At 42.5% G+C, this 12072-nt stretch overlaps 1 protein-coding gene across 6 annotated transcripts in view; it reads left to right on the plus strand.

Moving 5' to 3' along the window:
* The window catches only part of bnc2 (basonuclin zinc finger protein 2), a 459273-nt gene that overhangs the window by 111938 nt on the left and 335263 nt on the right, over window positions 1–12072 (plus strand). For 2 of the 6 annotated variants that reach the window (XM_073048677.1, XM_073048678.1), the window contains exon 1: window positions 11192–11833. The exons of 3 other annotated variants lie outside the window; for them this stretch is intronic. In XM_073048677.1, coding sequence (XP_072904778.1) covers window positions 11699–11833 — 135 coding nt within the window. In that variant the 5' untranslated portion in view covers window positions 11192–11698. Of the gene's footprint in view, window positions 1–11186; window positions 11834–12072 lie in introns of those variants that run through there. One more of the 6 variants, XM_073048676.1, reaches the window with a different exon arrangement.

Genomic DNA, 12072 nt, shown 5'->3' on the forward strand with positions numbered 1-12072 from the left:
AGCTATAGACTCCATCTATACTGACTCTAGACTGTTGCTTTTTTCTCCCATCTCTGTCAAGTTCCCTGCTTACTCACCCTTTTATACTAGTTCTCATGTCATTCACACCCAGCACACTTTTCGTAACTGGAACACCAGAGTAAGCACACCTGGGCATTGGGAGAATATGCAGGCTCCACACAGCACCCATGGTCAGGAATGAACACTGGTGAAAGTGTGAGACAGTTTTCTGAGAATCAGCACTTTGTGGGCGTTGAGTGCAATTTGCAGTTTTGTAGGAGGCTAAATCTACAGAGGATGGTTGATGGGAGCCTGCACGGAATGGCGGACTGTATTAGTGACAAAGCTATGGATTAAGGCTTCTGCAGCAAATGGGAGGAGGCAGGGCTAGAGGGAAGGACATGGACTCAGATTCCCAGAGCCCCTTGGTTTACAGACAGTGGGAATATCATAACCACACAGAGCACAAGTCTACCACCTTCTCAAGGGCATTTATAGATGGGCAATAAACAATGGCCTTGCTAAGCACATCCTTAAATTAATTTTAAAATCTTCCAGTTTGTCCATTCTGTGGTGAGGTTGAAAATATGGATACATTCAACGTGTTACTTTTCATTTTTGTGATGTCTGTCTTGCATTCTGTTAGGTGTTAGTGGCAACACCTTGCCCCAGGAATGTGCTAATGGACTCCAGGGGAAGGAGCAGTACTAACTAACCACATGAAACCTGGACTTAATGGGTCGCACAGCGTAAACACATTCCAGGAGATGTTTCAAATCAAGTCAGGGAATATCACACCCCTGACTGATTCTTGAACATATGAAAACTGCTTAGGGAACTGTGAAGAGACTGCAGTACATGCTCCTAGCATATGTGGAAGGTATCTGCAAAACTCCTCACTCCCCTACTCTTGACAGTGTTATCTGTGCTGCTTATCCACGCCCAAAAATGCTCCTTTCGGAATCTTGATATTTTTTGGTAGCAGAAATATCTCCAGTTTATTGGAGCTTAAAGAAGGGTCGTGTAGTACATATTTTTGATTACCATGACATGAAGGGAAAGACAAACGTAAACCATTTGAAAGAAACCTTTGATTTTTTTTCCGTAATATATATAAAATGCAGTTATGTTAGCCTTGGAACTGTTTGTGCTCCCCAGACTTTGTGAAAACAAGGTGCCCGTATGTGTGCAGCAGGCAAGGGACAAGTGGCCAGACAACCTAGAGACAAAAGAGCCCCTGAGAACTCAGCTGTAAGTTTATCTGCTGTGGTTTGTAGTACAGCTGGATTCAAATGTGTCAGGCTTGTTCTGCTGAGTTTGCCACAGTTCCATTGCCAAAATGTGAATGTTACAGCTGGTAATACTTACTGTATCTGCTGTAAAATATGTAATTCATTAGTTGGAACCTTCTGGGTTTTCAGCCAAGTTGGTCGTGTTTTTGTAAGGATGTGGTAAAATCGGGTAGGGGGTGGAACATGTCCGGAAATCTGTAACTGTTTAATTGTGGACCAAAATCAGTTTTTCTCTTTTTGTAAGGAAAACTGAAGTGACTGTTGTGTAAATATGGAAGTTACTTCTCCTTGGATGGAATGCAATCTTTGAGTTCTTTGTGGTGATCATGTAATGTGTCTTCAGGGTGAAACTGCAATTTCTTCTCCTAGATTAAGATGAGAATGTGGGACCTGCTCCCAGAAGGAGTGGTTGTAGTGAGGAGCAGAGTGAGCTGGAGAATTGTGTGTGGGAGGGAGGAATGGAAGAGATAAAATGAAGAGGGCTGGGAGGAGTTCATTTGGAATAGTATTATCTACATGGAACTTTTGGTCTGATTGGCTGAGTTCTGTGCTGTAAAATTCTGGACAAAAAAATAGGATCAGACTTCGCCTTATTGTTTTTGATTACATAGCCTAATCTTTTGTTTTCAACTTCTCAAGGCCAAGCAGACTTAAAGGCTTCCATTTGAGAGTGAAATTGGAGCTGTCATGTCCGTCTGCTCTCAAGGGGATCTGGTATTGGGATCTCAGGGTTGATGGATGGGAAGTGGTGTTACAATGGAGTAATCAACAGCATTACACAGCAGAGTAACTGCACACAGCTGCTTGGTGAACATCCTTCTGAGGATGTGAAACTATGTCGGTCTTAACCATCTTAATTCTGCTAACTCCAGTGAAGGCAAAGGCAGCAATACTTAGTTGTAATGCATTTGCTTTGGCTCTGTGGGTGGCACTTGTGATTCTGAGTCAAAGCTTGTGGGTTTAACTTCCGCTCCAGAGGCTTAAGGGCAAAAACCTGGCACAGCATCACTGTGCAGTACTTAAGGGGTGCTGCAGTGCTGGGGACCATCTTGCAGAGAAGTCACAATCACTCTCATAGGTAGATGTAAAATTCGAGTGTTGATGGTGCCCTCCTGAAGAAGGGGAGCGGAGTGTTCACCTGACATATTTATCTTTCAGTCCACATCCCTGAACTAATATCTAGTCTTTGCCATAACTTTGTTCCTGGAAACTTGGTGTGCACAGATTTGCTCCCATGTTGGGCAGGATTAGAAAGTGACTTTACTGAAAAGATACTTCATTAGCTGTGAAGTGTGTAAGGGTGATCGGGGTCATCAAGGGCACTTTAAAGTGCATTTTTTTAAAAATAAAGTACAGTTTATTTTATATTTAGTCTTCCTGTCCAAGCCATGTACTTGGTGTGAGCTGTGGTGTAGCATTCAGCTTGTATCATGGCTGCAGGCACGGACCGGAGATTGCTTAGATTGAAGCGTTAATGGTTGGCAGACAGGAAGCTGGATGTCGCGGATTTATCATTTTGCCATCTGGTGAATCTGTCCACTGGTTCTCCAGGAAGCTTGCTGACTAAAGGTGTGAGCATTCAGTTCTGATTTCTTGCCCCTCCACGTGCAGTGTGGATCGGCCGCTCCCTAGTATGGTCGTGCGTTTAAATGTGGCTCTGTGCCTCCGAGTTTGATCAGCTTGATTTCATTGAACTCCTCTAGGTGTGGATCATCTGCGGAGAGAGAGAGAGAGAGAGAGAGAGAGAGAGAGAGAGAGAGAGAGAACATATGCCCTCGCTCATACTGCTGGTTTCTCTCGGCTGCAGTGTGCCTCTGTCAGTTCGCTTTCAGTCTGGGGAAGTCACACATCATTTCTGCTCTGTACTGGATTCCCTCTATAATCAGCCAGTGTGTGACCATGGGCAGATGGAAGTTTGGTATGCTGGCAGCAGTTGTGATTCCTTCTTTCTGTGCTTTGAGTCCCTGGATGACGAAAAGGACTGTTGTGCCGAAGTAAATATTGCATAACCCCATGCATCTGCTGCTACTTGCTGTCACTGTGGCTAATGACTCTTAATGCACGGTTGTCTGGAGATGGTGACAGGGACAGTGAATCCGGTACTGCCAGTGAAATGTGATGGGGTAGGTTGTTGGTCCGCTGCCTGCACTGCTCAGCAAGCACTCCCACTGGGCTCAGTAGTGCTGGGGTCAGCACTTGGCATAATTGGCTGCAGGCTGCGTGATGTCTGCTGCATCAGGGCATGGACCCTGTCACTGGCTTACACCGTAAGGATCTTCAGAGCAAGAGGGACAGGAAGATGAAAGGGGGAAGAAACTGAGATGGGATTGCTTCTGCCCAAACTCTGTAAAGAGCTAATGGAAACATAAACCTGTAGCCAGCCTCAGCGCACATTCATTGTTAGCTGTCTTCGCTCAATCACCATCAGTGTCCATGAGGTCACAGCATAAAAATCACCACAAAATCAATATCGAATTAACAATGAAACTGTCCCATTCTAGACAGAGATCAACTGGTTTTAACGTGCCAAAGCCTGCTCCATGTGCAATGTTCTCCCTCCACAAATGGCTGCTTCAGGGCATTACACCCAAAATGCTGGAAGAACTCAGCAGGTCAGGCAGCAACTATGTAAATGAATAAACAATCGATGTTTTGGGCTGAGACCCTTCTTCAGTGCTGAAGAAGAGTCTTGGCCTGAATTGCATCTGCAGGATCTCGTGTGTTTATAATTGACTGTTACAGAGCTGGTGTGAGACTCACTCTCCAGCAGGGCAGAGTGCGGAAGAATAACCTGGAACGGCTCTGGTCTAGGAGGTTTGGCCTTGGTGTATGCCAGCTATCTGGACAATAGCCTGGAGGGTTACAGGTGGGTGGGAGTGAGAAGGAGGACTGACTGGCTGTGTTCAGTTCAGATTGCATCAGGTTCAGAGTGACCATGTGAAGGTCAGGCTGGGATCACAGGGCGAGATGGCCATCGTCATTTCAACTTTAAAATGTTGAAACAACCAAGTCCTGATAGTGTGGTAGCAACTTTATTCCAAGCATCTGTACACTCCCTGCTCCCCCTTTCTTCCAATTAGTCTGTATTTCAAAACAGTATCTCCTTGTTAGAAACACAACAGGTATGGGGAAACATCCCACCCCATGGGAAACATTTTCTCTACATTGTATGTAGCTGGGTCAACAACCTATTTCCCTGTTGCACTCCACCAGTCACATGCTCCCAGCCAAAGAAAGACACTTTTATTCCTACTCTCTATTTTCCATTTGTCACCATAATATTTAATAATCTCTAGTTTTGCAGCTTATAGAATGGCTTCTGAGTGGCCATTTCAAATGGTTCATCCTTGCCTATTTTATGAGCTACAACCTCAAAAATCTCTATCATGTTCATTGAACATAAGTTCTCTGTTGTAAATCCATTTTAATTACACCCAATCTCATTATAAGTGCTTGTTAACACTTCCTTAATAATAGATTCCAGCAGTTTCCTCACAACTGGCCTGCTGTTCCCTGTTCTCTCCCTGCCCATTTTTAAACAGTGCAAAAACTACACTGTCCAGAAAGAGTTAACTCCTGAAATATTTCTCATGTTTTTCCACAGATACTGCTTGACCTCCTCAGTGTCTCCATGCTTTCTTGACATGGAGACTAGATATTGAGAGGTGGGTCTTAAGACTTTGATTCCATCCGGGATAGAAGGAAATGGAAAAATCCAGAATATGAAGCTTAGTGCAGGCCTCTGCTCAGAGATACTAGAAACACTTACAGTATTTCCCACTCCCACATTCTGGGAGTTTGAATTTTTTTGTAGAGGAAGATTTGGATTGAGTTGTGTTGGGGATAAATTTAGCTGAAATCCTTATCTTAATTCCACCACCCCCCCAACCCAAGCTCAACTTATTCTCTGAGCAATATAGGCCTCGAGTCCGTGAAGAAATATGGACCCAAGCAATGTGAAGGAACCAGAATAATAGGTACTGACTCTGCTGTGTTCATCCAACATTTTTATTTAATAAGTTCTCCAAATCATTTAGACACACAGTGACATTGCTTAAACAAAACATGACACTAATGGGCACAAATTATAGATGCTGGCCATCTGTAATTAAAAGCAATAAGCTGGAATCATTCACATATCAGAGAGTATATACAGAGAGAGAAACTGGGTTAGTATTTAGTTTCATCGATCTGAAACACTGTGTTTCTCTTCAAAGGTGCAGGTTAATCAGCTGGGTATTTAGAGAATTTTCTGTTTTCATTACAAATAAGTTAGACAGAAATAATCAAATGTCTGATTTATGTAACTGTGGAATATCCTGATGGAGAGGTGATAACTCTTTAGCATATATTTACCAATGTGAGGTGGTTGACGCAAAAACTCATAATGGTATTGGCACAATATCGGCACTGATGTGATAGTAGGGTTTGAGTTTTGAAACTCCATTTCTTTGGATATCCCTGAGTTAACATGTATAATTGTTTGAAGAATTTTAATAGAAATGTGTGAACTGTAATGTGCCAGTAACGTGGCTTTCTTTTTTTTTGGAATTATCTCTCCATGTGCACTAATGAAAATGCAGTTTTGTAGATTTTGCACCAGAGTTACTGTTGTCAGAGTGGTTTCATTGGAATATGGTGATTACCACAATAGATTGATAATCTGGTTCTGCAGCAAATTTGTGTATAGCTTGGATATAATTATACTACTGTTCAAATTTGCTGTTTATTATTGAGCCGTATTGCCTAAAAGATGGTCAAAGAGAATAGAAAAATTCAAATCAGAACTTAGAAAAATAGAGAGCAATGTGCTAGGGAAATTCTGGGTAGTTTCTAGAGAAGGTTACATGGTCAGCACAACATTGTGGGCTGAAGGGCCTGTAATTTGCTGTAGATTTCTATGTTCTAAAGGTTAAGGAATAAAGGTGAGGTATGGGGGTTGGGACAGATGATGGTAGAAGTAAGGGGAAAAGCAAAGAGATAAAAAATAAAGAGTAACATTGATTTCCTATATTACTCCAATGTCAGTAGCCCACATTGCTGGTGTATTAGACACATTCACAGATTTGCAGGTGGTCAGAATTGAATTACTAATGCGGTAACTTAACCAATGCACCAATATTCCTTGTGCTGCTGTTTTCATGATGGTAGCATAGTGATGCAATCCTTTCAACTCACCCATCTCTTGTGATATTGTCCAAAGTCAGTCCAACAGAGTAGACATACATCTCTCTAGAGCGTGAGTAGAGGATGTTGAATAGTGTATAGAAATGTTGGTACTGCAATACGTAAAGCTCTAGTACTCTGGGGACTTGAGCTGTGATTTTCTGGACCACTGGATGTTACCCAAATATACTTTTATTTCACTTATTTCACATTTTACACTATCAAAGAAGTTCCAGTGAACCTGGTGAAGTTAAGGGAAGTTGGAAATTATAAGCATCCTGGACCCCAGTTTTGGATGCAAATCAACCCACATATCTGCCCCCCCCCTCGTGTTTTAGAACCCCAGCTTCAGTCAAAAGCCAAACCGATAGTTTGGACCCTGTCTCTAGCTGCATTCCAGGTTTGAACTCTGGACCCTAGCTTACATTCTAGATTAAGGAATGAGCCAGATGTTAACCTGTCAGGATTTCCAAACAATCGGATTATTAGAGTTTTACTGTACCTGTAAAATGGGTCTCTGCTTGGACATCAAGCGCAAGAGAGGGTCATCAAGTCACTTAGCACAGATACGGGGTCTTTCAACTTACCATGCTGACCATCAAGTAGATTAGGGGTTCCCAACCTTTTTTGTGCCATTGACCCTGACCCTTAACCAAGGGGTCTGTGGGCTCCAGGTGGGAACCCCTGAAGTTGAGTCAAAGTCAAGTTTGTTGTCCAATGCACAAGTACATGTACTTGCAGTAGCATCACTGGCACGTAGCATCACATAAGCAGCATTCACAAGAAAAACATAAATCATTCACAATTTTTACAAGAAAGAACACAATTAGGACAAAAAGAGCTAGCTTTAGTGCAAAGTGGTCACAGTATTGCTAACCTGTAGTGATTATGGTTTGTTAGCTAGTTCAAGAACTGATGGTTGAAGTGAAGCTGGTGGTGTGGGATTTCAGATTTCTGTACTTTCTACCTGAGCCAGAGAATTATACAGCACAGAGGTAGGTTCTTCATCCTAACTTGTCCATAGTGACCAAGGGCCCATCTAAGTTTGTCTCATTTGCTCACAATTGGCCCATAGTCCTCTCCATGTCTCTCTTCTCCATGTACCATTTACCTTTGTACCTTTTGCCCACCTAAATGAGTCTCATTTACCTGCACACAGTCTGTAGTAGACTTCTATGCCTTGGCAATTCAAGTTCTCATTCAGATACTTTTGAAATGTTGTGAGGCACCTACCTCCACCAACTCTTTCAGAGTAAAGCCCCCATCTGCATGAAAACCATCTTATTAGTTGTCCTCCAACTCTCTTACACCTTACATGAAATCCATACTTTCTGTTGTGGAGGAAGTTTTCTTATTGTCTATGCATCTCATAATTTTGCATACCTATATCAGGTTTTCTCCTCGGCCTCCTTATCTACTAGGACAACAAAACTAGACATAGAAACATAGAAAATAGGTGCAGGAGTAGGCCATTTGGCCCTTTGAGCCTGCACCACCATTCAGTATGATCATGGCTGATCATCCAACTCAGAACCCTGTACCTGCTTTCTCTCCATACCCTCTGATCCCTTTAGCCACAAGGGCCATATCTAACTTCCTCTTAAATATAGCCAATGAACCAGCCTCAACTGTTTCCTGTGGCAGAGAATTCCACAGATTCATCACTCTCTGTGTGAAGAAGTTTTTCCTCATCTCAGTCCTAAAAGGCTTCCCCTTGATCCTTAAACTGTGACCCCTCGTTCTGGACTTCCCCAACATCGGAAACAATCTTCCTGCATCTAGCCTGTCCAATCCCTTTAGAATTTTATACGTTTCAATAAGATCCCCCCTCAATCTTGTAAATTCCAGTGAGTATAAGCCTAGTCGATCCAGTCTTTCTTCATATGAAAGTCCTGCCATCCCAGGAATCAATCTGGTGAACCTTCTCTGTACTCCCTCTATGGCAAGAATGTCTTTCCTCAGATTAGGGGACCAAAACTGCACACAATATTCTAGGTGTGGTCTCACCAAGGCCTTGTACAACTGCAGTAGAACCTCCCTGCTCCTGTACTCAAATCCTTTTGCTATGAATGCCAACATACCATTTGCCTTTTTCACCACCTGCTGTACCTGCATGCCCACTTTCAATGACTGGTGTACAATGACACCAAGGTCTCGTTGCGTCTCCCCTTTTCCTAATTGGCCACCGTTCAGATAATAATCTTTTTTCCTGTTCTTGCAGTCTCTCTTCAGAACTGAAACCCAGTCAACATTCTGATAAATCTCGTCTACATCTTCTGTGACAATTTGTATTCTTTCTATAATGTAGCAACCAGAACTGTACAGTACTCCAGCTGTGCTTTAACCAAAGTTAAGTTTTATATGTATGCCTTATGGACTAGCTAAGAAAGGCAAACATCCTGTCTACCTTCTTCACAACTTGTCTACCTGTGCTGCCAGATTTTTAGGGCCCATGGATTTATACAAGGTGTTTCTGTTCTTTAATATTCTCCCAGGACTTAACATTCATGATCTGTGCCCTATCCATATTAAAACTCACAGAATGCACTGCTTCACACTTACCAGGATCATATGTCATTGTTTCAACCAACTGATGAGCTGATCAATCTTGTTCTGAGATCTAAAACTACCCTACTTACTATCAACAACAGCACCAATTCATGTGTCATCTACAAACTTACTAATTATGCCTCCTATTTACACATTCAAGTCATGCATGTATATAAGAAACTAAGGGTTGCAGCGCTTCCATTCACAAAAGCAACTCTCTGCCATTGTCCCCTCTCTCTTATATTTCAAGTCATTTTGGAAGACCATGTGCCAAATTGGCTTGGATCCCTTGTGCTCTAATCTCTCATTGGCTTTGTTGGAGTCTGCTTAGGTTCTAGCATTTGTGCTGCCCTCATCAATATATTTTGTAACTTCAAAGACCTCAATCAAATTGTCCAGACAGGGTCTCCCATCAAAATAGCTGTGCTCTCTCACCCTGCTCAGTCTCTATCAAGTGCAGATCAAACCAAGTCCCTCAGTTTTCTCCCCCAATAACTTTACTGCCACTTATGTTTGTAATGAGGATAGTGTGTACTGAATTTGACACAGAAAAGATTCTGCAGATGCTGGAAATCTTGAGCAACACACACAAAGTATTGGAAGAATTCAGCAAATCAGGCACCAGCTATGGAGGGAAATAAGCAGTTGATGTTTTGGGCCGAGACTCCTCTTGAGGATTGAATTTGATGATCACCATTGCTGAGCATATGAGGAAAAATATAGAAGCTGGAGTAGGCCATTTGGTCCTTTCAGTCCTGCTACACCATTCAGTGCTACCCTGTTCCTATCTCATCCCTACGTCCCTTTATCTTTTTAACTGGAAGAAATATGTATACCTTGTTCTTGAACCTATTTAATGGCATGGCCTCCACTGTGCTGGAGAATTCCACAAGATCACCATCATCTGGATAAAGAATTTTTTTAAAAACCAGAGCCACCTGTGAACCAATCAATGATAAATTTCATTTCTGACCAACATTTTTCCCCATGCTGCTTTGCAAAAGTGGACACAATCATTGAATTCATTTTCATGTTACCTTGCTTGAACTTGCACTCCAGTCTCTGAGCCAGTAATACTTTATCAATTCCCCACTAAGCCACAGCAGCCTGGTGAGAAATTTAATTGCTTCAGTATTCAACTCTTTGTTTATATAATTCAACTGTTAGAATGAATTATTTTCCTATTCTCATCATAATCCTGCTGATCTCTCCTTTGTTAGCTCTTCATTTCAACTTAACAAGCTTTTTCTGTGGAAACAAAACACAATTAAAAATGTTAGTAATGGACAATATTTTTTCTTAGAATGTTTTCTCTTAGAAAAAATAACAACGTCCTCATAAACTTTTCCTGAATCAGACTTTATAAGATTGATCTCTCACTTGTCTTCAGCATGATTTCCAATTTAAAAGTTTGGCAGAAGTTACTTTCGGAAAAATTTCCCACCATGACAGATGATTAACACATAATATGGAACTCCATAAGCTGTGCCTGGTCAGATTGCTTGAATGATGTAACTCTGGTCTAAAATAATACAATAAAACTGAGCATTTTGGGAGACAGAAAACTCAAGGCAAATTTCGGTATTGAAATAAAGGCAGTTCATTTGATACATTTTAGCAACTAAATGTGAAATACAGTTTTAGTCTTTATTTTGTTTGAATACTGAGACATAAAATGTACTTAAATGTGGGGGAATTCATTCACTAAGTTTAGGTGATTAATTCATATCATAGTAGCTCAAACTGCAATAAGACAATTTTTTTTAAGAATAGCTCAGAGCTTTGGAATTCCCTCCTTGGACCTCTCCAGCCACTTCTTTCCCCTCCATGATTCACCTTAAAACTGTCTCACTGACCTCCTTAGTCACGGTCTAACATCTCCTTATATGTTTTAGCGTCAAAGTGTTGTCTGATACAACTCCTCTGAAGTTTAACTGTGTGTATATTTTGTTTGGTATATTTTACCAGTTTAATGTGCCTTATGAATGTAATAAATGTAGCTGTACTGTCATTACAACATCACACCCAAAAAACTTGCCTGGTATCTCCAGATCAAAGTAATTCACCATTCCTTCCCCGCAACCCCAGGGCCGCCAGTGAATAAAAGACGGTGCCATCTCAGTATAATTTTTCATTTGGGAGGGGTTCTCCGAAAGTTGGAGCGGTGTTACCATGGCGCCGCAGGGCCAGGCCGAGCCCTGAGCTGGCCGGGCAAAGTTCACTGCAGCTTCTGCCCATGGACAGGAGACCTGAGCGACTTCCATCCCGTAGTGCTTTACAGGTCAGCTGCCCTGCTGAGTGCAAACATATTAAAAGAGGATCACACCGATTATCATTGAATTTATCGGTTCGCTGTTCAGCAAAAAAAAATACTATGCAAACACTGCCTGGGTTTACATTAACCAGCCTGTGTGTACATCGCTGCTATTAAAGACAATATCGGAGCTGATTATTGTGTCGCAACAAGTCTTTTTTCCCTATCTCAGCGGGTGACCTGTGGCACCCGAGTTTTGTCACTCTGCTTTTTTCTCGCAGTACCTCGCTCACTACCTTTGAACTTAAGCAGACTTGATAGAGAATCCAGTAATGAGAGCAAACGCGCAACACCAGTGCACGCTTCGGCATTAAGGACTTTGTTTTTGGCGATCACCGAGGGACGGGAAGATGTTCAGCCCTCTGGCGGAGACCGAATGCAAGATGTTCACCTGAATGGTGCTGCTTCTTGTTTTCAGGAGGAAGTGTCTCTACGAGCAGACTCCAGTGGAACTGGTGGCGTCTGGCACAAGGCAGCGGCTGAGCCCATGCAGTCTCAGTCGCAAGGCAGTGTAAGTGAATGTGCGGGTCTGACAGTCAGCTATTGCTGCCGCTCCTTGCGCTCGTTTAGCGGAATGTCTGCTGCACCTTTTCCAGCCAGCTGATGGTGAATGCTGTGGGGCTGAAAGGCGAGGTTTGTGAAACGGGGGCAGTTCAGCCGCGGTCTCGCTAGCGGCATTTGGAAGAGCTTCAAAGCACAACCACTGCCCCAACCAAACTCTGAAACTGCGTTGTTGCAGGGCCTGCGTTT

This window comes from Hemitrygon akajei, chromosome 6, assembly GCF_048418815.1.
Source record: "Hemitrygon akajei chromosome 6, sHemAka1.3, whole genome shotgun sequence".
Taxonomy (NCBI): domain Eukaryota; kingdom Metazoa; phylum Chordata; class Chondrichthyes; order Myliobatiformes; family Dasyatidae; genus Hemitrygon; species Hemitrygon akajei.